We start from the raw sequence: 26,697 nt of genomic DNA on the forward strand, positions 1-26,697 counted from the left end.
CATATGTGTCTTAGAGCGTGGTGAGAGCGTGGTTGACCTATGGTTATTTCCTGATTATATCCTCAAATTGTTCAGAGAACGTTAATAAAACTTGCCATAAAAAAACCACCAAGGAAACGTGAGAACGTTCCGAGAATGTAAAAAAAAAAAACACATATACATTCCGCTCTCAGCATCAACAAAACTCTCTCTATCCTCTGTTAAGTGTGTTCAGATGTGTCGGCCGTGCCCACTAATCCGGCCACACCTGATCTTAATGATAACTTGTTTCCTTTGAAATGGGATCCGTTGCAACAGACTAAAATGAACAGCTTTGTATGTCTAAAAAAAACATGGCATGCCTGCTCCCATCGAGTGGAACAGTGGACTAATTCCATGGATAGAAACCGGAAGATCATAGGTTCAAATCTCACTGCTGCCGTGTCGCAATAAAAACAAAATGTCTTTGCGTGATTGATGCCTCAGGAATTGAATTGCCATGTGTCCTATCTGTGCTTGCAGTTAGAAAATAAATACATAATAGCATTGTTATTAAAAGTTGTAAGGAAGTTATTAAAAGGCCTCCAAATAACCAATCATTTCCATTCTCAGAGTGTTCATAAGATTTAAGGAACCAGAGTAAAAGGTTCTCAGAACCTCACTGCAATCTACAAATAAACGTTCCCAGAAACACAGTGTGTGTATATATACAGTTGAAGTCGGAAGTTTACATACACCTTAGCCAAATACATTTAAACTCAGTTTTCACAATTCCTGACATTTAATCCTAGTAAAAATCCCTTGTCTTAGGTCAGTTAGGATCACCACTTTATTTTAAGAATGTGAAATGTCAGAATAATAGTAGAGTGATTTATTTCAGCTTTTAATTCTTTCATCACATTCTCAGTGGGTCAGAAGTTTACATACTCAATTAGTATTTGGTTTGAATTGTTTAACTTGGATCAAACGTTTCGGGTAGCATTCCACAAGCTTCCCACAATAAGTTGGGTGAATTTTGTCCCATTCCTCCTGACAGAGCTGGTGTAACTGAGTCAGTTTGTACGCCTCCTTGCTCACACACGCTCTTTCAGTTCTGCCCACAAATTTTCTACAGGATTGAGATCAGGGCTTTGTGATGGCCACTCCAATACCCTTGACTTTGTTGTCCTTTAGCCATTTTGCCACGACTTTGGAAGTATGCTTGGGGTCATTGTCCATTTGGAAGATCCATTTGCGACCAAGCTTCAACTTCCTGACTGATGTCTTGAGATGTTGCTTCAATATATCCACATAATTTTCATGATGCCATCTATTTTGTGAAGTGTACCAGTCACCCCTGCAGCAAAGCACCCCCACAACATGATGCTGCCACCCTCGTGCTTCACGGTTGGGATGGTATTCTTCGGCTTGCAAGCCTCCCCCTTTTCCCTCCAAACATAACGATGGTCATTATGGCCAAACAGTTCTATTTTTGTATAATCAGACCAGAGGACATTTCTCCAAAAATTACGATCTTTGTCCCCATGTGCAGTTGCAAACTGTAGTCTGTCTTTTTTAATGGCGGTTTTGGAGCAGTGGCTTCTTCCTTGCTGAGCAGCCTTCCAAGTTGTCAATATAGGACTCATTTTAGTGTGGATATAGATAATTTTGTACCCGTTTCCTCCAGCATCTTCACAAGGTCCTTTGCAAAGTACGTTCATCTATAGGCGACAGAACGCATCTCCTTCCTGTGTGGTATGACGGCTGCGTGGTCCCATGGTGTTTATACTTGCGTACTATTGTTTGTACAGATGAACGTGGTACCTTCAGGTGTTTGGAAATTGCTCCCAAGGATGAACCAGATTTGTGGAGGTCTACAATTTTTTTTCTGAGGTCATGGCTGATTTCTTTTGATCTTCCCATGATGGCAAGCGAAGAGGCACTGAGTTTGAAGGTAGGCCTTGAAATACATTCACAGGTACACCTCCAATTGACTGATGTCAATTGATGATGACAAATTGATGATGACAAATGATGTCAATTAGCCTATCAGAAGCTTCTAAGCTATGACATAATTTTCGGGAATTTTCCAAGCTGTTTAAAGGCACAGTCAACTTAGTGTATGTAAACTTCTGACCCACTGGAATTGTGATACAGTGAATTATAAGTGAAATAATCTGTCTGTAAACAATTGTTGGAAAAATGACTTGTGTTATGCACAAAGTAGATGTCCTAACCGACTTGCAAAAACTATAGTTTGTTTACAAGAAATTTGTGGAGTGGTTGAAAAACAAGATTTAATGACTACAATCTCAGTTCTGACTTCAACTGTATGTATATATATATATATATATACTCAGCAAAAAAACAAGCACGGGAAACTGTGAAGTTATTTGGATTTTTACGAATGATCTTTGAAAGACAGGGTCCTGAAAAAGGGAAGTTTCTTTTTTGTGTCACGTACTGACCTTAGAGAGCCTTTTTATTTCTCTATTTGGTTAGAGATTTGGTTAGAGATTGGGTGGGCACTCTAGTTTTTCTATTTCTTTGTTGGCCGGGTATGGTTCCCAATCAGAGGCAGCTGTCTATCGTTGTCTCTGATTGGGGATCATACTTAGGCAGCCTTTTTTCCACCTTTAGTTTGTGGGATCTTGTTTTTGTATAGTTGCTGTGTTAGCACCACAAAACGTTACGTCCGTTTTATTTTTTTAAATTTGTGTTCATCAATAAAGAAAGTTGTACGCTTACTACGCTGCACCTTGGTCCAATCCTTCGTATTATGAACACCGTGACATTTTGGCTGAGTTCACATACACACAAACATATATATATATATAAAATCAGCAAAAAAAGAAAGGGCCCTTTTTCAGAACCCTGTCTTTGAAACATAATTCGTAAAAATCCAAATAACTTCACAGATCTTTATTGTAAAGGGTTTAAACACTGTTTCCCATGCTTGTTCAATGAACCATAAACAATTAATGAACATGGACCTGTGGAATGGTCGTTAAGACACTAACAACTTACAGACAGTAGGCAATTAAGGTCACAGTTATGAAACCTTAGGACACTAAAGAGGCCTTTCTACTGTCTCTGAAAAACACCGAAAGAAAGATGTCCAGGGTCCCTGCTCATCTGCGTGAACGTGCCTTAGGCATGCGGACTGCAGATGTGGCCAGGGCAATAAATTGCAATGTCCGTACTGTGAGACGCCTAAGACAGCGCTACAGGGAGACAGGACGGACAGCTGACTGTCCTCGCAGTGGCAGACCAAGTGTAACAACACCTGCACAGGATCGGTACATCCGAACATCACACCAGTGGGACAGGTATGGCAACAACTGCATGAGTTACACCAGGAATGCACAATCCCTCCATCAGTGCTCAAACTGTCCACAATAGCCTGAGAGCGGCTGGATCTGAGGGCTTGTAGGCCTGTTGTAAGGCAGGTCCTCACCAGACATCACCGGCAACAACGTCGCCTATGGGCACAAACCCATGACTGACAAAAAGTGCTCTTCACTGACGAGTCGCGGTTTTGTTTCATCAGGGGTGATGGTCGGATTCGCCTTTATCGTAAAAGGAATGAGCGTTACACTGAGGCCTGTACTTTAGAGCGGGATCGAATTTGGAGGTGGAGGGTCCATCATGGTCTGGGGCGGTGTGTCACAGCTTGTTGTCATTGCAGGCAATCTCAATGCTGTGCGTTACAGGGAAGACATCCTCCTCCCTCATGTGGTACCCTTCCTGCAGGCTCATCCTGACATGACCCTCCAGCATGACAAGTCCACTAGCCATACTGCTCGTTCTGTGCGTGATTTCCTGCAAGACAGGAATGTCAGTGTTCTGTCATGGCAAGCGAAGAGCCCAAATCTCAATACCATTGAGCATGCCTGGGACCTGTTGGATCGGAGGATGAGGGCTAGGACTTTCCCCCAGAAATGTCCGGGAACTTGCAGGTGCCTTGGTGGAAGAGTGGGGTAACATCTCACAGCAAGAACTAGCACATCTGGTGCAGTCCATGAGGAGGAGATGCATTGCAGTACTTATTACGGCTGGTGGCCACACCAGATACTGACTGCTACGTTTGATTTTGACCCCCCCTTTGTTCAGGGACACATTATTCCATTTCTGTTAGTCATTGTTCAGCTTATGTCTCAGTTGTTGAATCTTGTTATAGTCTTACAAATATTTACACAAGTTTGCTGAAAATAAACCCAGTTGACAGTGAGAGGACATTTCTTTTTTTGCTGAGTTTATATACACACACAGTACCATTCAAAAGTCAAATATTTCATAGGGCCCCCCATAGAGTTGTTTATTAATCATTATTTTACCAGGTACAGTACCAATCAAATGTTTGGACACACTTACTCATTCAAGGGTTTTTCTATATTTGACTATTTTCTACATTGTAGAATAATAGTGAATACATCAAAACTATGAAATTGACTTTCCTAGTCAAATAAAGGTTAAATAAAATAAATAAGTGGAATCATGTTTAAGCTGTCATCAAGGCAAAGGGTGGCTACTTTGAAGAATCTCAAATATAAAATATATTTTCATTTGTTTAAAATTGTGTGTCCAAAACTTTTGACTGGTACTATATACACACACACACACATATATATATATATATATATATATTTATATATAGCGGTATGTACTATAAATGCACAATACATAGACATACTGTCTATACAGTATATACAACATCCATAGAGTCATTTGGATGCATCTAACTACTTTGTCATGTTTTAGAGAATTGCAGTGCTACATCCTATTACTTCACCTGTATGGGACAACAGACAGCATATAGCATCCCTGACCATAGACTACATTACCCACACACACCAAAACATGGATGACCCAGTAATTAGGAAGATGGCCTTTCATGATAAAAGCTAAAACTCACATTTACCGCAGTGGTGCTGGTGGTCAGGGAGATATCGATCTCCTCTAAACCCCTCCCCCTGTCACGATCACCCTGTTGCCTTATCAGCGATGTTACAGAGCAACCCAGAGTGGAACGAGGAGGAGAGGAGGGATATCAAGCACAACGACTATGACACATGTTTTACCTTTGTTAAGGAAGACACTGAAAAAGGGGGCCAATGAAGAATATGAGCATTATGTCAGTATCACTCAATACATTTAGTATACGGGTATATATTTTTTATTCTATAGGCCAGAACACATCTTAACACCTAAAGTTAAATTTAATAGAATATATCGAACTGAATATTGAATTGAATTGGATATTTAATTGGATTTTACACAGACTCCAAGGGCGAGACTACTGGGTTGTGTTAGCCCCCCAGGTTTCACACCATGGACAGACAAGTGACCTAGAGAAGAACTGATATGTTTATGGCGATGATTCACGTTGAAGAAAAATAGAGTAATATTTTCTTTAACGCTCTTTGCACGTGGCTAGACACAGCAGAGGGCATGGTGGGTTGCTTCTACCATGCCATCCCTCCCTCCATCCCTCCCTTCTTTCCATGTTTCTCTACTGTGGTGTCGGTATTACCAGACACTGTCATACTTTCCCCGTGCACCATCTGAACTTTCCCTTGGGTCTTCACCAGGGTGATGGTCATCAGTTAGTGTGTCTGATGTTAGACTACCGTACCTATAAGCAGACTACAAAGACCCTTAAAGAGCGAGAGACACAGACACTGTTTTTATTGGGTTTCGTCAAAAATATTCCATGAGGTTCAGATGGGGATGGATGTCTGTTGGGGTCAGAGTTTGTGGTGAGTTTTTTTTAAGGTTTGGCTGAGGTTCGGAGGAAAGTGAAGTGCTGCAGGGTTACTCATCCTCACATCTGGCACTCTCCTCACACAATAACTGCCCCACACACTGCCCACACACACACACACAAACGAACGAACGCACGTGCACGCACACACACACACAGAAGCATGCATGAGCAAGCACACACGTACAGTACATACACACAGACGCACATGCACACACACACACACACACAGACGCACATGCACACACACACACAGACGCACACGCACACACACACACACACACACACACACACACACACACACACACACACACATACACACACACACACACACACACACACACACACAGACGCATACATGAACAAGCACACACGCATATACACTCACAAAAGTTCCTCATACACACCCTCCAACTCCTCACACACACACACTCTCCATAATCGCCTCTCAGAATCCACTCCCAAAAAAACTAATCAGTAAGTTGCTGCATTCCACACAACATCATGGATGGCTATATATCTCAGAAATGACACCCTCTCTCTCTGTGTCAACTCCATGGTGCTGGCTGGGGCACTGATAGACTACTGTTGCCTGTGTGTGTGTGTGTGTGGTTAGCAAGAGTGGCATGGCACAGCTATGAACTACACTCATAAATCATCACTGTGCATGTGTGTGTGTGTATATATATATATATATATATATATATATATATAGATATATGTGTGTGTGTGTTTGTTCTGCTCTTGCTCAGTGTTTCTCACCTAAATGCTGGTAGGAAATTCATGGCATTCCCATGGTCCTTTGTTTACATAGATGTCAAACAGTTGCACATACATATCTAGGTTATTAGGACAAGCAAGGGGCCAGGAATGAACTTTGAACTCTGAAAATCGCACCTACTTAACTGTGTCAATGCAAAAACAAAACTCCTCGTGGTCACCGAGGGAGATAAAGCTGCTACTTTACTACAGGGAGAGGACGGGTGTCGAGGGGGGAGAGGACGGGTGTCGAGGGGGGAGAGGACGGGTGTCGAGGGGGGAGAGGGCGGGTGTCGAGGGGAGGAAGGGAGAAGGGAGAGAGGGGGGAGAGGAGTGTTTCTGGGTGTGGAACAGACTGCCATCCTATCAAGGGGGAGTAGCAAGTTGTGGTGTTTTGATCAAGATCCAGCAGACGTTGGAGAAAAAGAGGGGAGAGAGAGAGAGAGAGAGAGAGCGACAGAGAGAGAGAAATACTTCCACCCACCTAACAGGGAGACACACTCATAAACAGCGGACACACCGAGAGGGACTCAGAACTGCTGGAGGAGCACAGAGAGAGCACAAGGTGTCAGAGAGAGAGAGGAACACTTGAGTGGCTAACACAGTATTATACTAACACAGACACACACAGTGTACCTTAACACAGAGACACACACAGTGTACCTTAAAACACAGACACACACAGTGTACCTTAACATAGAGACACACACAATGTGCCTTCATTGAGGAGAAGTCTCACACTGACACACACTGAGTGACTAGCCTACACCTGAGAGCAGAGATATTTTACTTCCGAAAAAGGAGTCTTACACACAGACACTCTCTCTCACTCATACAGTACCTGTGCCCATCCCGAGAAGGGATATTGAACCCCAGAGAGAAGTGAGGAGGAAGGAGAAGGGGAGTGGATGGATGCCTTTTGTGAACTCAGTGGCCTGGATCCTCTATGGGTGAGTGCATGATGGACCTCATGTTCAAAGGTTCACTTGTTTGAGCAAGTACCTGTAGTCAACTGTTTGAAATCTATTTAGAATACAGTGCCTGCAGAAAGTGTTCACACCCCTTGACGTAAATGGATGTAATTATAATTTTTGGTCAATGATTTACACAAAATACTATGTAATGTGGAAGTGGAAGAAAAATTCTAACATTGATTAAAAATGTATGACAAATAAAACCTTTGGCAGTGAGTCTATTTGCATAAGTCTTCAAGCTCTGTCAAGTTGGTTGTTGATCATTGCTAAAAAGCCATTTTCAAGTCTTGCCATAGATTTCCAATCCGATTTAAGTAAAAATTGTAACTAAGCCACTCAGGAACATTCAATGTCATCTTGGTAAGCAACTCCAGTGTAGATTTGGCCTTGTGTTTTAGGTTATTGTCCTGTTGAAAGGTGCATTTGTCTCCCAGTGTCTGTTGGAAAGCAGACTGAACCAGGTTTTCTTCTAGGATGTTTCCTGTGCTTAGCTTTATTCCATTTATTTTTATCCTAACAGAACTCCCTGGTCCTTGACGATGACAAGCATACTCATAACATGATGCAGCAAAACTTGTGGGATGCATTTGCAGTTTGTTTTGGTTATGTTTCAGATTATTTTGTGCCCAATAGATATCAATGGTAAATAATGTATTGTGTCATTTGGTCTCGCTTTTACAGTAAATAACAATGGAAAATGTGGATGCTACCATGATTATGGATAATCCTGAATGAATCATGAATAATGATGAATGAGAAAGTTACAGAGGCATACATATCATACCCCCCCCCAAAAAAATGCTAACCTTCCCTATTATTGGTAATGGTGAGAGGTTAGCAATAGTCTTCATGGGTCCAAAACGACTCATTCCAAAATGGACCTGGGGATTTACCACCCATATCCGATATGCATAAATACAGATCCATTCCAAAGTGACCCGAGGAAAACTAAACCCTTTCCGTATAGACCTGGTATAATCCTGAACAGGTCCGATCCGAGTGATGGGAGCAGCAGAAAAGTCCTTTGTTAAGCTAATTTATTAACCAGAGCTGATAAAGTGCGAGAGGAGGGAGAGAGAGGTGCCGCTCTACTAGGCAGGGGAGGGGCCTTACTGTGAGCGAGTGACACAGGGAGCAGGGAGTGAGAGACGAGAGACGGCAACCAACAAGCCGACTCGCACTATAGTAGACTAATAGCTGCCATAGCTAGGTTATTTATCATCCAACATGATGACGTAGTACCTGTCTTGACTGCATCAAACCAGGAGAAGCTATTAAAGCTAACTAACTTTAGCTAGCTAGGCTAATTGAGGCAGCAGTGCACACGCTGTCTCATCCTACAGTTACAAATAACAACAACTCCTTTCAGAATACTAAGCAGAAGTCTACATGTTGGCTCTTGGTCGTTGTAGCATGTCCTTCTCCTTTAACTTTAAAATTCCATCATTTTAATTCCATCTTCCATTGATTAGATATCTCCTAACTTTTGCCACACACAGCGGCTCTATGACTGTAGCCTATTGCCGCTGTGCTGACTTATGATTGGCCAACAACAACAAGCTACACGCTCCTCTCTCTCTCGCTCTCTCTCTCTCTCTCTCTCTCATCCACCTACCCGAAACCCGTGACAATCATATCAGAGCCGACCCAGACCCGTGACATAATTTAGAATTCTGGATCCGGACCCGCTCGGGTCTCAGGTATTCGGATACAGGTGGATAGCATGTCTTTGGGGTATGATCTAAAGCTTCAAGTTCCTTGGCGTGCACATCACTGACAACCTGAAATGGTCCATACACACACAGAGTGGTGAAGAAAGTGGTGAAGAAAGCGCAACAACCTCAGGAGGCTGAAGAAATTCTACAGATGTACCATTGAGAGCCTCCTGGTGGGCTGTATCACCTCATGGTACGGCAATTGCTCCGTCCGCAACTGTATGGCTCTCCAGAGGGTGGTGTGGTCGGCCCAACGCATCACCGGGGCACACTGCCTGCCCTCCAGGACATCTACAGTCCCCGGTGTCACAAGAAGGCCAAGAAGATCATCTAGGACCTCAGCCATCCGAGCTACGGCCTGTTCACCCCGCTACCATCTAGAAGGCGAGGTCAGTACAGGTGCATTAAAGCTGGGACCAAGAGACTGAAAAACAGCTTCTATCTCCAGGCCATCAGACTGTTAAATAGTCACAACTAGCCGGCTCCCACCCAGTACTCTACTTTGCACCTTATAGACAGTTGCTCTATGTACATAGTGCTGCCATATGTATATAGTCATTGAATCCTATATAACTACTGCTGTACACACCTTTTCTGTTCATATACTGTCCATACGGTCTATACACACCATTTCGGACTCTGACATTGCTCGTTCTGATATTTTGGGGATTTGTGTGTATTGTTTTGTGCTGTTAGGTATTACTGTACTGTTGGAGCTAGAAACATAAGCATTTCAACACCATCCAACACCTTTGGGATGAATTAGAACGCCAACTGTGAGCCAGGCATAATCGCCCAACATCAGTGCTGACCTCACTAATGCTCTTGTGGTTGAATGGAAGCAAGTCACTGCAGCAATGTTCCAACATCTAGTGGAATGCCTTCCCAGAAGAGTAATGAATATATAGAATATCATTGTATGCCGTAGCGTTAAGATTTCCCTTCACTGGAACTAAGGGGCCTAGCCAGAACCATAAAAATCAGCCCCAGACCATTATTCCTCTTCCACCAAAATGTACAGTTGGCCCTATGCATTGGGGCAGGTAGCGTTCTCCTGGCATCCGCCAAACCCAGATTCGTCCGTTACACTGCCAGATGGTGAAGCGTGATTCATCACTCAAGAGAACGCGTTTCCACTGCTCCAGAGTCCAATGTTGGCTTACTTTACACCACTCCAGCCGACGCTTGGCATTGCGCATGGTGATCTTAGGGTCGTGTGCTACTGCTCGGCCATGGAAATGTTTCATTTCATGAAGCTCCCGACGAATAGTCGACGTTGCTTCCAGAGGCAGTTTGGAACTCGGTAGTGAGTGTCGTAACTGAGGACAGACGATTTTTATGCGCTACATGCTGCAGCACACAGCGGTCCAGTTCTGGGAGCTTGTGTGGGCCTACCACTTCACGGCTGATGAGCCGTTGTTGCTCCTAGACATTTTCACTTCACAATAACAGCACTTTCAGTTGGCAGCTTTAGCAGGGCAGAAATGTTATGAACTGACTTGTTGGACGGTGCCACATGGGACAGTCACTGAGCTCTTCAGTAAGGCCATTCCACTGTCAATGTTTGTCTATGGAGATTGCATGGCTGTGTGCTTGATTTTATACACCTGTCAGCAACGGGTGTGGCTGAAATAGCCAAATCCACTCATTTGAAGCGATGTACACATACTTTTGTACATATAGTGTATCATGCAATTATTGTGGCAGGACTATGTATTGTTCTGCAGGGATAAATGCATCTTGGCAGAGTAGTGTGTACTGTGTAGGATTGTCTTTTTTACTAACGTTCTGCCAATTTTCTATAAGGTGCTCATTGGTGGTTGACTTTATTGTCCTGAAAGAGTTCAGTTCAAACTGTCCCAGCATGCACACGTTGACACATTAAACCTACAGGGCGTAGAGTAAGTTCAGAGTTCAGGCATACGTTTCCGAAAGTTCACTTTCAAAGTTAGGTTACCGAAGACTTTCCAGGTAGACTTCTCTGCGGTACAAGGAAGGTACAGTATGCATTGACCTTTCTCAAATTACATTAGAGCCATAGGCACCTATGTACGTGCACATAGGGCATATAGGCAGACAGGAATAATCCTTGCCAAGAAAGACCTTAGGCTACGAGGTTCCAATATCCACACTAGCATACCACTTAATGAAGGAATCAATGTATTGGACATGCATTCTAATGTAGAATGATAGCATGGATAGTGACACCACGCTAAGCACGATAATTGGAGTCTCAAAGAGCGTAAGCATCCTATGTGATGCTACCATAGGTAATGTAAGGATATCTGGGATATCAGGTACAGCCAGGCATGTGAATCAATCAGTATGTGGACAGCTGCCGGTAATCCCTAATAGCACACATAGGAGCAAAGCTCCACATTCTGTATCTTGATTCAAAAAATGTGAGAATGGCCCTGATCCAGCTAGAAAGCCATTAGTCAATCCCCCTGTCCTCTCTCTACCCCCCCCCCCCCCCCCCCCCCCTCTTTCTCTAACACTCAGACCTACTATTCACATGCCAGACAAATTCAGATACACACTATCGTTGATGTAAGTGTACTTTTATTCGAAAATTGGAGAATGGCATTGATCCAGGAAGAGAGGTATCGGTCAATCGCCTGTCATCACTCGCTCTCTGTCTCTGTACCTCTCTCGCTCTCTTCCTGTGTCATTCTCTCTATTCCCTCTCTCTTTTTCTTTCCCTTTCTCTCTTTCACACACCCGATATTCACATATCAGTCTTATTCAGGAATAGACATGCAAACACTAATTGAGATTTCATCCATAGAACAGTCTGCTACTTCTAGAACAATCTGCTACCAAGTAACATGCCATAACCGTTATATTGCCAACAAAGCCAGAAAAAACATGGCCATTATCAGTCGATGTACCTTCAGAGCTCACCAATCTAACTATATACAAAGGTGGCTGACCTAATCTTGTGCCAGCAGCCTCTTTAACAAAGTTCCCAACGTGGGACAAGACATAAAACAGAATGTTGTGAATAGGAGAACTCTGGAACATCCAACTGAAACATTTACAGAAGGTGAAACATAGAATAGATAACGGATATGTAGTAATTTTATGGCAACGTATGTCCCTGGGCCCGGGCCCGGGGCCCTTCAGAGTAGTGCGGCTACATCAACAACATAATCTTACTTTGGTAACAGTTCTGGTCAAAGAGCCGAAAGGTGAAAAGATAATTGTTTTATCCCCTATCAATCAAATGTTATTATATTGCATTGTGGATAAAGACAATTTGGCGTAGAGAATCCTGCATTCAGCAAGAGAGGTGTGGTTCAGAGAACACCTACTCTGCAAACTGGAGGGATTGTATTGAAACCCTGCAATTCAACATGTTTTCAAAACATTATTTTAAATCAAAACTACTCTGCAATTTGGGAAACGTGACAAAGGCAGTGATGAACAGTCCTGTCGAGACAATTACAACATTCTCTAAATGACAATGAACAGATCCAATTTAGCTGACACATTCACTCCGTATGCCAAATGGTTGAGATCTTTGGACACATTTATGCTTGCAGTGATGTAAAGTATTACAGTGAAGAATTGAATGATATCAAAAAGGAATCAGAATGTATCATTTCTCTCAGATAACTGAAAGGTGCACAACACAGTCCAGGCACTCTCTCCTCAGTTCACATCACTACGTTTGATAGGTAAAAATAGACCTTCCGTTTCCATCCAAACCAAGGTCTGGAAGAAGCTTCTGTAGCCAATTCAGAAAACACTGAGCAAGGTGACCAAGAAAAAGCTATTGAGTTTGTTTGACAACTTACGATTCTTATATAAAAGTTGTAAAAGTGTTTGTTCGCAGGCCTAAATTGGAGCCAAGGAGAGACTGTGAAAAAGACTCCCACTCATTGAGTCAATAGCCATCTTCAGAAGAATACCTGTTACACTGACAAAATATTCAGTAGGTGGATGAATTTCCTCACACATGATCTGGAGTATTTTATGTAGTAGGAGCAGAATTGCCTCATGTGGGATGGATAAACTAAACTGAAATTAATAACACATTTGTTAGTATAGTAACAGATTTGGTGTTGCTGTTGTGTAATGAACCAACATGCAGCTGTTATGAATTGTGGTCACTCTCCCTTATGCCCTTTGGTGTCTGCCTTGCCCAGCTGCTACAAGCTGCTGTGTGTGTGTATGTGTGCGTGTGTGTGTGTGTGTGTATGATTCACAATGTTGGATTGCCGCTGCTCAACAAGTCCAGCCGACCGTAGTAGTTAAACCCACTTCCTCTCGCGACTCTGCAGGCACCTCTAGCTGCTCCAAACTGCAGCCAGACACCCAGCCCCTCGTTAGAGGGCTTAGAGGTGATAAACAGGGAGAGGTGAGAGTACAACAGAGCACTTAGAGGCTAAGAGTATTTTGGTGCTTTTTACAGTCAGACTTCCTTCCTTTTCAGCCCACCGTCGCCGGGGGCTGCAGGCTTGCATGATGCAATCTGGAAATGTGGATTTGGCAACTTCGGCCAACAGTACACACTTCGGTCGGCACAAACAGAATACATCCCACTGTCGTCTAAGTGGGTTTGTATCGTCATCATGTACTGTAATATTTTGACTGACTTCGCCCTTCCAAAGGGGAAAGTTTTTAAACGTGGTGGAGCAGTGGGTTAAAATATTCCAGGACTGACTCAGCTCTGTAGAAAAAAAAGACGAAAAACTCCCAAGCTCCAACCAACGCGCACAGATTATGTTGACTTGCTGTGGTTTCACTCTCCATTGCCTAGATACACAGACCGGGACATTATACTGTAACCAGCGTCCAGTTTCTCTGGACTGGCCCTCAGCCCTGCTTCAAGCAGTTCATTTAACAATCCTTGCCCTCAATAATCTGTCACTAGGCTAATACCCTGACAGAAGTAAACTGTTAGACTGATATATCAAGTTGACGTTCCTCAAGTTGACAGTACAGTAGGCGAAGCTTGGAGGAAAATTGGTTGAGTTGTATGGTTGAGCCAATTCAGAGACTGAATGAGAAATTCTGTACCTAAAATGAACTCATCAGAACAATGAACAATACTCCATTTCATAAATGTAAATCTGTATTGAGTCAAGAAAGAAATTACTTCTACTCAGTGCAGAGAATGGTGCAGAAACCTACTCCTCCGCTCTCTACCATCCTAATTTTACACTGCATATTAACTGGTCTATCTTTGTCTTTTCCAGGACTGGAATCGAACGTGGTACACAGACAAACCGGACCTGACAGAGTGCTTCCAGAACACGGTGCTGGTCTGGTTCCCGTGCGTCTACCTCTGGCTGTTGGCACCCTTCTACGCCCTCAAACTCTACTGCCATGACTGTGGATGCATCCGAATCTCCACTCTCTGCACTGCCAAGACGGTGAGCCAACCCATAGAATCCCAATATGGTCAGCGGTCGGTCCAACGATCACAGAACAGTGACTTGAATTGTCCATTCTAGTCATTCTATCTCTATGAGCCAAACCAGCCTGAGTTTATAAGCACATCCAGTGACTTGCAGATGCAGGGTACAAAAAGTAAAGTCATGAAAGAAAAATAGATACCCAGTACCCACACACTGCTGGATGCTCCTGTAGTGTTATTCAGTGCAACGTTTCAACCTGAAAGTACAACCAGCCTGCACCAATCAGTCCTGAGCCTTAAGACCAGCCTTAAACCAAACCGCAAGAGTAGACATGGCATGGCCATTAACATTATACAAGACCAGGCGAGTGTTCGAGTGCACCAACCATATCTGCCATAAAATAATATGAGTGTGAAGTACTGTGAAAACCAAGCACCAAATGGTTAGTGTTTATATAGGGCCGGCCGGGGACAATTTCATGCCTTAGCGAGCAAGAGGAGGGGATATCAGTGGGGAAAAGCCTTGAAGGTTTAGAGAGTACTCAAGAAAGCATGGAGAGTTTACGGGACGAACGTAAGAGTTTATAGGACGAACGTAAGAGTTTACAGGACAAACGTAAGAGTTTACAGGACGAACGTAAGAGTTTATAGGACAAACGTAAGAGTTTACAGGACGAACGTAAGAGTTTATAGGACGAACGTAAGAGTTTACAGGACGAACGTAAGAGTTTACAGGATGAACGTAAGAGTTTACAGGACAAACGTAAGAGTTTACAGGACGAACGTAAGAGTTTATAGGACAAACGTAAGAGTTTATAGGACGAACGTAAGAGTTTATAGGACGAACGTAAGAGTTTACAGGACGAACGTAAGAGTTTATAGGACAAACGTAAGAGTTTATAGGACGAACGTAAGAGTTTATAGGACGAACGTAAGAGTTTACAGGACAAACGTAAGAGTTTACAGGACGAACATAAGAGTTTACAGGACGAACGTAAGAGTTTACAGGACAAACGTAAGAGTTTATAGGACGAACGTAAGAGTTTATAGGACGAACGTAAGAGTTTACAGGATGAACGTAAGAGTTTACAGGACAAACGTAAGAGTTTACAGGACGAACGTAAGAGTTTACAGGACGAACGTAAGAGTTTACAGGACAAACGTAAGAGTTTACAGGACGAACGTAAGAGTTTATAGGACGAACGTAAGAGTTTACAGGACGAACGTAAGAGTTTATAGGATGGCATACATGGCACTCCAAGAGGGTTACATGTACATTTAAATGTTGTACTTCAGTCTGTATAAAGTATATAAAATACTTATAATATGGAGACATGCAACTTGACAATATGGATTGACAGTTCCAGTCTCTTTAGAGTCCAGATTGTCATTTAGGTGCTAAAGATGCATGTTTCTGGTTTCCCCAGTAACCAAAACGTTTGAATCAATCACAATGACAGTACTGTAGACCTCACTCTGCTTCCCTCCCTGTGTCTGTCCATCCTACAGGTGCTGGGGTTCCTCCTGGCCTCATTTGGCTTTGTGGAGTTCTTCTACATTCTTCTGGAGAGGAGTCATGAGATCCAAAACCACATGGTCTTCCTCCTCAGTCCCATCATACGCAGCTTGACTGTGGTAAGTACTGTAACCATCAGCCAATGTCTTTGTCTCAGCTTCTTTCTTCACGATTGCTCTCTCTCTCTCTATCTACTGTTTATGTCTCAGTATCTGCTGTTGACTTCTCTTCCCTGACAGTAGATTCTGGGGGGTGCCTTTCCCCCCTACCTTTATTTAAGCAAGTGAAATAGATGATATATATTTTTAATGCACCGCCAGGATCTGCTGTCAAGGAAGATAAGTCAAGAGGCGATACTGAGACATAGTAGATGGAGAGAGCAATCGTGAACAAAGAGGCTTCCCTGACAGCAGATCCCAGGGGTGCATGCGTATAGCAGCAATTTGAGTCGTTTACTCCTGATTTACTCTTAGAGAGGGCAGGGGCTAAGTAAAGCACTCCATGACCTCTGTCAATAAACACTGTGACAATTTGTACAATGATTACAAAGACATACTGTACTCTACTCTCAAATCATCCTCCCCACTGATTTACAGTACTGGGATCAGGCTGAGAAGAACGTCGGTGGAGAGCAGTGCAGTGCACTATGGGAGGTCCAGCTAGATAGAATAAAGTCCTGTTTACTACTGTGTGAGGGGGTGTAACGTCAGATTTAAGACGAAGGCAGAGGTGCAAGGGGTTGGAATAGAGGGAGGAGCGGAGGAGGCCGGATGTAGGGCAGTGTGCCTCCTGTAGCTGACTCACAGAGCCATGACCCCCCTACCCATAACTCCCCTCTCCCTCAGAGGCCAAACACAAGTGCTGCACAGACTCAGTCCCTCCAAATCAGACATTCTGGCCCACCTGTGGTCACCTCAGACTCTTAGGTCAATATCAGCAACTGTTTGGGTGAAGAAATACTGAATGCATCTCTTGTACCAGGTACACAAGGCATCCATTTTTAAAAAGGTCACTTTTTTATCACATTAGGGACCCGGATTTGAAATCCAAGACCTTGCTACAGTTAACCAGCCATGATATTTACAGTTGATTGGTTGGTTGCTATATAAATAAAAAGCCAAGGCCAATACTTTTCTGGACACAGAACCATAATGGCTGCCACCGTATGGGTTTCCCATACGTAAAGCTAAGGAACACTGTGTCCAAAAGAAACAACGTTATTTTGCTTGTTCCTCTTCCTCATCGACCCATATACAGTCAATGTATGGGAATTTTTTTCTTCACCAGACTCACCCCGGTTCGTGGTCATGGTTTACTCTCCCTTCCTACCATGAGAGCTGCTTGCAAGGCACGCCATCTGCTGTAATCAGCGACACCATGACGCAGAGTTATTTTTCCACCCCAATTCCCCAGACTTCCAGTATAATTACTAGGTAGGGAATTGAGTTAGGTTTTAGTAATGGACTTAGTTCTACCCACTGACTTCCATTCAAGGAAATGGGTTCCTCTCAGAAGGGAATGACCATTTCTTGCTTGCAATGTGGTTAGTTAGGCAACAGGCCAAGCAGCATAGAAACTGGGAAATGAACCTGACATCCAACCACAAAGCATATATATTTTTCTATACAGTGTTTCTACCTAGCCTGGTCCCAGATCAGTTTGTGCTGTCTTGTCACACTACAACCTTTAGGAGTTGTCAAGGTAATTATGAGGCTGGAAGCAGTTTCTTTGCCTGCAATGTGGCTAGTCAGACAATAGGCTTAGAAACTGAAATGAACCCAACAATAACCATATGTATCTCTACTCTATAGCATACAAAAAGTGTTTCTATGGTGTTGTTGATCTATCAAATGTTAAATAGTCATGGCTGGTTGCTTAAAAACAGGACAGTTTTTAAGATCTGATGGAACCAGTATGATATCTATTATGCAACTCTATAACCACAACTCTCCTTTTAGTGATGAGCTGGCGAGGCTAGATGACTTCTCAACTTTGCCTCTCCTTAATGTCAATATGTCTTGTCCATTTCTGTTCTGGTTAGTGTTTATTGGCTTATTTCACTGTAGAGCCTCTAGTCCTGCTCACTATACCTTATCCAACCTATTAGTTCCACCACCCACACATGCAATGACATCTCCTGGTTTCAACGATGTTTCTAGAGACAATATCTCTCTCTTCATCACTCAATACCTAGGTTTACCTCCACTGTATTCACATCCTACCATACATTTGTCTGTACATTATACCTTGATGCTATTTTATCGCCCCCAGAAACCTCCTTTTACTCTATGTTCCAGACGTTCTAGACGACCAATTCTCATAGCTTTTAGCCGTACCCTTATTCTACTCCTCCTATGTTCCTCTGGCGATGTAGAGGTGAATCCAGGCCCTGCAGTGCCTAGCTCCACTCCTATTCCCCAGGCGCTCTCTTTTGACGACTTCTGTAACCGTAATAGCCTTGGTTTCATGCATGTTAACATTAGAAGCCTCCTCCCTAAGTTTGTTCTATTCACTGCTTTAGCACACTCTGCCAACCCGGATGTTCTAGCTGTGTCTGAATCCTGGCTTAGGAAGACCACCAAAAACTCAGACATTTTAATTCCAAACTACAACATTTTCAGACAAGATAGAACTGCCAAAGGGGGCGGTGTTGCAATCTACTGCAAAGATAGCCTGCAGAGTTCTGTCCTACTATCCAGGTCTGTACCCAAACAATTTGAACTTCTACTTTTAAAAATCCACCTCTCTAAAAACAAGTCTCTCACCGTTGCCGCCTGCTATAGACCACCCTCTGCCCCCAGCTGTGCTCTGGACACCATATGTGAACTGATTGCCCCCCATCTATCTTCAGAGTTCGTGCTGCTAGGCGACCTAAACTGGAACATGCTTAACACCCCAGCCATCCTACAATCTAAACTTGATGCCCTCAATCTCACACAAATTATCAATGAACCTACCAGGTACCTCCCCAAAACCTTAAACACGGGCACCCTCATAGATATCATCCTAACCAACTTCCCCTCTAAATACACCTCTGCTGTCTTCAACCAAGATCTCAGCGATCACTGCCTCATTGCCTGCATCCGTAATGGGTCAGCGGTCAAACGACCGCCACTCATCACTGTAAAACGCTCCCTGAAACACTTCTGCGAGCAGGCCTTTCTAATCGACCTGGCCGGGGTATCCTGGAAGGATATTGATCTCATCCCGTCAGTAGAGGATGCCTGGATATTTTTTTTAAATGCCTTCCTAACCATCCTAAATAAACATGCCCCATTCAAGAAATTTAGAACCAGGAACAGATATAGCCCTTGGTTCTCCCCAGACCTGACTGCCCTTAACCAACACAAAAACATCCTATGGCGTTCTGCATTAGCATCGAACAGCCCCCGTGATATGCAGCTGTTCAGGGAAGCTAGAAATCATTATACACAGGCAGTTAGAAAAGCCAAGGCTAGCTTTTTCAAGCAGAAATTTGCTTCCTGCAACACTAACTCAAAAAAGTTCTGGGACACTGTAAAGTCCATGGAGAATAAGAACACCTCCTCCCAGCTGCCCACTGCACTGAAGATAGGAAACACTGTCACCACTGATAAATCCACCATAATTGAGAATTTCAATAAGCATTTTTCTACGGCTGGCCATGCTTTCCACCTGGCTACTCCTACCCCGGACAACAGCACTGCACCCCCAACAGCAACTCGCCCAAGCCTTCCCCATTTCTCCTTCTCCCAAATCCATTCAGCTGATGTTCTGAAAGAGCTGCAAAATCTGGACCCCTACAAATCAGCCGGGCTAGACAATCTGGACCCTTTCTTTCTAAAATTATCTGCCGAAATTGTTGCCACCCCTATTACTAGCCTGTTCAACCTCTCTTTCGTGTCGTCTGAGATTCCCAAAGATTGGAAAGCAGCTGCGGTCATCCCCCTCTTCAAAGGGGGGGACACTCTTGACCCAAACTGCTACAGACCTATATCTATCCTACCGTGCCTTTCTAAGGTCTTCGAAAGCCAAGTCAACAAACAGATTACCGACCATTTCGAATCTCACCATACCTTCTCTGCTATGCAATCTGGTTTCAGAGCTGGTCATGGGTGCACCTCAGCCACGCTCAAGGTCCTAAACGATATCTTAACCGCCATCGATAAGAAACATTACTGTGCAGCCGTATTCATTGATCTGGCCAAGGCTTTCGACTCTGTCAATCACCATATCCTCATCGGCAGACTCGACAGCCTTGGTTTCTCAAATGATTGCCTCGCCTGGTTCACCAACTACTTCTCTGATAGAGTTCAGTGTGTCAAATCGGAGGGTCTGCTGTCCGGACCTCTGGCAGTCTCTATGGGGGTGCCACAGGGTTCAATTCTTGGACCGACTCTCTTCTCTGTATACATCAATGAGGTCGCTCTTGCTGCTGGTGAGTCCCTGATCCACCTCTACGCAGACGACACCATTCTGTATACTTCCGGCCCTTCTCTGGACACTGTGTTAACAACCCTCCAGGCAAGCTTCAATGCCATACAACTCTCCTTCTGTGGCCTCCAATTGCTCTTAAATACAAGTAAAACTAAATGCATGCTCTTCAACCGATCGCTACCTGCACCTACCCGCCTGTCCAACATCACTACTCTGGACGGCTCTGACTTAGAATACGTGGACAACTACAAATACTTAGGTGTCTGGTTAGATTGTAAACTCTCCTTCCAGACCCATATCAAACATCTCCAATCCAAAGTTAAATCTAGAATTGGCTTCCTATTTCGCAACAAAGCATCCTTCACTCATGCTGCCAAACATATCCTTGTAAAACTGACCATCCTACCAATCCTCGACTTTGGCGATGTCATTTACAAAATAGCCTCCAATACCCTACTCAACAAATTGGATGCAGTCTATCACAGTGCAATCCGTTTTATCACCAAAGCCCCATATACTACCCACCATTGCGACCTGTACGCTCGCCAAACCCACTGGCTCCATGTCATCTACAAGACCCTGCTAGGTAAAGTCCCCCCTTATCTCAGCTCGCTGGTCACCATAGCATCTCCCACCTGTAGCACACGCTCCAGCAGGTATATCTCTCTAGTCACCCCCAAAACCAATTCTTTCTTTGGCCGCCTCTCCTTCCAGTTCTCTGCTGCCAATGACTGGAACGAACTACAAAAATCTCTGAAACTGGAAACACTTATCTCCCTCACTAGCTTTAAGCACCAACTGTCAGAGCAGCTCACAGATTACTGCACCTGTACATAGCCCACCTATAATTTAGCCCAAACAACTACCTCTTTCCCAACTGTATTTAATTTTAATTTATTTATTTATTTTGCTCCTTTGCACCCCATTATTTTTTTATTTCTACTTTGCACATTCTTCCATTGCAAAACTACCATTCCAGTATTTTACTTGCTATATTGTATTTACTTTGCCATCTTGGCCTTTTTTGCCTTTACCTCCCTTCTCACCTCATTTGCTCACATTGTATATAGACTTGTTTATACTGCATTATTGACTGTATGTTTGTTTTTACTCCATGTGTAACTCTGTGTCGTTTTATCTGTCGAACTGCTTTGCTTTATCTTGGCCAGGTCGCAATTGTAAATGAGAACTTGTTCTCAACTTGCCTACCTGGTTAAATAAAGGTAAAATAAAAAATAAAATAAAAAACTTGACCAAACTACCGACAGTCAGAGATAATTACAGCCAAAACACAGTCCGTGGAAAGACAAGGCATTTTTCGGATAGACAGTGATGCCCCAAAACATGGAATCAGTCCTGTTTAATCTACTTATTTTACTAAACATTTATTTAACCAGGCAAGTCAGTTAAGAATGTTATTTTATTTACAATGACAGCCTGTATTCGAACAAATAAAATAACATAAATATAGTGCAATTAAGGAAAAAGGCAATGCATGGATGGAGGGATGGAAGGATGGAGGGATGGAAGGAAGGAGGGGTGGAGGGCATAGTACCATACATCTGTTGTTTTATTGAAGGAAGTCAGCAGGATAACAGCTGCTTCTGTGGTCAGGGAAATCCAAATCTAACCTTTCTCGAAAAACCAACAAAAGCCAAATCCAATCCTTACAAATATTTTCTATTTTCTATCAGAGAGACTACTGGGAATGACAGTGAATGCTGATACAAAGGATTTATTGAGTGATTCATTTTCATCTTCAAAGTAATAGTTGTTGAGTTTCAAAGTAGACTCGCTTGCCAGTCCTCAGTCAGGGGTCTCTCCTTTCAAAACACTCGCTTGACTTTCACAATCCGTTGTAATGCAAGTCATACTAATCTCACTCTCACTCACTGTCGCACTCTCTCTCCCAGTCTCTCACTCACTCTCCCACTCTCTCCTCAGGTCCTGGCCATATGCATCATCCAGTTGGAGAGGATACGAGGCTGTCGTTCCTCCGTCTTCCTCTTCCTGTTCTGGGTCCTGGCGGTGGTGTGTTCCCTGGTGCCCCTACGGGCAAAGATCCAGCTGGTTATGTACGAGGTACGGTGGTAGTAGAACATGACTTTATTCTCCATGGTCTATGGGAGAAGTAGCAGGTGTGATGACAGAGGCACTAACCTACTCAGTGTCTGCATGACTGATGTTACAAGTAGTCAAGATTATTCTCACACGCTATGTGACTGTAGGTTAATAGAGACTCCTGTCAAAACAGTCATGACACAGTAATTTTGTATCGTAGGAAACAATTTACTTGGATGAATATGCTACGCCTACATCCTGACTGTTATGTCTGCTTAGGTTTGCACTCAGTGACCTCACAGAACCAGTTTGTCTGAAGGGTTGTCTAGGGTCTAGGGTTGTCTACCCATAGTCTAGATTTAGAGACTAGAGAGTGCATTGCTTGGTATAGATATGCTGTTGTACCTGCTATGCTTTATTCGTAACTCCACAAAATTAACCAAGGGTTTTCTAGTCTAGACTTAGCATGACTTGGATATAAATGCATTGCCTCCCCAAAGTCGACAGAGGAAACCCTGCAGTGTTGGTAGGGCGGATTACAGACACTGCCAACTCTCATCTCCCTTGTCTCCCTAAAGCCTCTGTAGATTTCTAGACTCCCCTCCTCTCATACGGTGTCTCTTCCTTACAGACACTGCAATCATTGTCGTCGTATTTGTCAAAGCGGTAACAGCATTCACGTTTTTAGAAACACACACATCCATATCACATCCTTATCGCCTCCAGTATGACATTACCACACGTAGTGTTTAGGCCAGAGGTAATGACAGCTCTGAGGTAAAACCGATAGTGATGGTGAGACAACCCAACATGGCAGCCCAGGGTCAGACCAGAGGCACGTCAACACCACTTTTAAAGGCAGGAACAGCCAGCAAACACCTACTGGGACCCACCTACTGGGAAATACAGTATTTGTATTATCCACTCAACACAGTCACATACTCCGGGAGAACAAAACATAAAGAACACCTTCCTAATATTGAGTTGCACCCCCTTGTTCCCTCAGAACAGCCTCAATACATCGGCACAAGGTGTTGAAAGCGTTCCACAGGGATGCTGGCCCATGTTGACTCCAATGCTTCCCACAATTGTGTCAAGTTGGCTGGATGTCCTTTGGGTGGTGGACCATTCTTTATATAGACTAGAAACAGTTGAGCGTGAAAAACCCTGATTGGATTTAACAGGTGACATCAATAAGGGATCATAGCTTTTCACCTGGTTAGTCTGTCACGGAAAGAGCATGTTTTGTACACTAGTGTATAGACGGACACATTTTCAAACGTGCACACACGTGGCCACCACCAGCACTGATCATATGGACAAACTCAGAGAAGAACTTTGAGACAGCTCTTCTGGTAGACTAGCAACAACATTAGAAGAGAGTTCATGTATCTCAACATGAGACATTTCACTGCAACGGTAAAAGCTCTGAGTGTACGGAGTTCATGTTTGGTTTGGTTTTGCAGACCCAATTCCCTCGGCTCGTTGGTCAGACCAACTGACCTATGTTTACAGGCATATATTACCACCCACTCCTAGCTCCATACCATCCTGACCCTGTTTTCACTATGCGGCCGGATCTAGTTTGTTCTCCCCATCTGCACTCTGGGCGCAACAGGGTGAGGTTGTCATCAACAACTACAGGAAACGGAGGGCCGAATATTCCCCCATTCACATGGGCTGTAGTGGAGCGGGTCGAGAGCTTCAAGTTCCTCAGTGTCCACATCACTAAGGACCTATCATGGTCCAAACACAGCAACAGAGTCATGAAGAAGGCATGACAATGCCTCTTCCCCGTCAGGAGGCTAAAAGGATTTGACATGGGCCGTCAGATGATCAAAACGTTCAACAGCTGCACCACCGAGAGCATCTCGACTGGCTGCATCCCCACTTGGTGTGGCAACTGCTCGGCATCTGACCGCAAGATGCTACAGAGGGTAGTGCGTACGGGATTGAACTCCCTGCCATCCAGGACCTATATACCAGGTGGTGTCAGAGGAAGGGCCTAAAAATTGTCAAAAACTCCAGCCAACCAAGTCATAGACGGGGCGGCAGGGTAGCCTAGTGGTTAGAGTGTTGGACTAGTAACCGGAGCTGACAAAGTACAAATCTGTCGTTCTGCCCCTGAACAGGCAGTTAACCCACTGTTCCTAGGCTGTCATTGAAAATAATCATTTGTTCTTAACTGACCTAGTTAAATAAAGGTAATACAAATAGACTGTTCTCTCTGCTACCGCATGGCAAATGGTACAGGTGTGCTAAGTCTGGGACCAAAAGCTTCCTGTACCGCTTCAACCCCCAAGTCATAAGTAAAATAGCTAACCGGAACATCTCCATTGACCCTTTTTGCACTATTTCTGACTCTATGCACACACACTGGACTCAACCCACACACTCACACATACTTACACTGACACTCCAACACATACACGCACACTTTCGCCACACACACACTCATCACATGCAGTAATATACAATAGCAGCAGTGTATCTATCCTGTTGCCTCGTCACTTTACCCCTACCTTTATGTACATATCTACCTCAATTTCCTTGTGCCCCTGCACATCGACTAGGTACTGGTACCCCCTGTACATAGCCAAGCTATCATTGCTCAAAAGCCTTTGACTGTAAATCTACACCTGTTGTTTATGAAGCATCTGACAATTACAATTGTCAGATTGCAATTCGTACCTGTGCGGCAGACAGCCTAGCGGTTAAGAGTGTAGTGCCAGTAACCGAAAGGTCTCGTTCAAATCCCTGAGCCAACTAGATGAAAAATATTTTACCCTTGAGCAAGGCACTTAACCCTAACTGCTCCTGTAAGGGCTGGATAAGAGTGTCTGCTAAATGACTAAAATGACAAAATCACTCCAACTGCCGTTTACTATGGCTCTAACTTTCACACAAAGGGAAACGGGTCAACTTAGGTTGACATATGGGCCATCAAAAACAGGCCTGCTGGTCTCTTATAAGTTAAGAATAACATGTGAAAACCACATTTCACATAATACGTGGTTAATATCACTATTTTGGCTGTCTTCCATTGAGAAAGAGGGAGGGAGGTTTGTTGGTTTGTGTCTACTTCACCCACAATCTCTCTATTTACAGATATGGGTCATAGCGTGACTGCAGGGAGCTTTTTACTATTGCTTCATTTATATAAAGCGACGTATTAAAAACTTTGGTTTTTCACCATGATTTGGCTTTATGGTTCAAAATAAGCTTTATTGAATCTCTCTGTGATCGTGGCATATAACCATATCCTGTTCTATATAGTGTTCCTTATGCTGAGTTCAAGCATGGGAAATCTTGAAATCTTTATCTGGGAAGAAAAGCTTGCATTTTGACAAACTCATGCAAACCCACACTGATGAAAAAAAAAGTATCGCAATTAATGATACATTGTTTACTAGTTGTGACAGAGCATTTAAATTGAAACATGATTTCCTTGATGCCACAGTTCCAATATTGTGTGTAACCAACCCATTTCCATGTCTTAAAACTCAAAAGATGCATGTCTCAGTAACCCACAAATGGTTACACAACTATATGTTGCATGAGAAATGCAATGACAACAATAACGTTGGCAATTGTACTTATTTAACCTTTATTTACGTAGGCAAATCATGTAATATTCACTGTTTTCTTTTTTTAACAGGGTATCACCACCGATATTGTGAGATACACAACGTTTTTCTCCTACTTCTCACTCCAACTGGCCCAGCTCTTCCTGTGTTGTTTCGCTGACCAGCCTCCAGAGGGAAAAACCGTCCTCGTCAAAGTAGGCATTAGATCAGAACGTGGGCTATATTTCACTTCCGCCAAAATGCTCTCTCCTTCCAAAACATGAGAGAATGCTTGGGCAGAGACTGGGATTGAGAATAGAATCCATCTTGTGGTTTTCGACTTTCGTTGTCAACACAGTTTCCCTTTTGGTGGAAGCTCAAGTGATTCACTTCCTCTCTCTGCCCACTTTCCTATGAGGACAGTGTGAATTAATGAATGAATGTGTGTTGTCTACTCTGTCCATTCCATACACACGACTCACACACCACATGAACCATGCTACGACCGTTACACCACTACTACACCAACGCAGTTCTGTATTTATGCGGTTTGCGGAATCATACTCTCTCACGGTCGGTCCAATCAAAAAAGACTGATGAATC

General features: G+C 43.5%; 1 protein-coding gene across 1 annotated transcript in view; it reads left to right on the top strand.

The window, feature by feature from the left end:
• The first annotated feature begins 7,171 nt into the window (after positions 1 to 7,171).
• LOC109892653 (multidrug resistance-associated protein 1) overlaps positions 7,172 to 26,697 on the top strand; it is a 36,998-nt gene continuing 17,472 nt past the window's right edge. The window contains exons 1-5 of the mRNA XM_031831892.1: positions 7,172 to 7,431; positions 14,375 to 14,551; positions 16,045 to 16,170; positions 22,412 to 22,549; positions 26,187 to 26,309. Coding sequence (XP_031687752.1) covers positions 7,390 to 7,431; positions 14,375 to 14,551; positions 16,045 to 16,170; positions 22,412 to 22,549; positions 26,187 to 26,309 — 606 coding nt within the window. The 5' untranslated portion in view covers positions 7,172 to 7,389. The remainder of the gene's footprint in view (positions 7,432 to 14,374; positions 14,552 to 16,044; positions 16,171 to 22,411; positions 22,550 to 26,186; positions 26,310 to 26,697) is intronic.

Source organism: Oncorhynchus kisutch, linkage group LG1 (genome assembly GCF_002021735.2).
Source record: "Oncorhynchus kisutch isolate 150728-3 linkage group LG1, Okis_V2, whole genome shotgun sequence".
NCBI classification, from domain to species: Eukaryota; Metazoa; Chordata; class Actinopteri; order Salmoniformes; family Salmonidae; genus Oncorhynchus; species Oncorhynchus kisutch.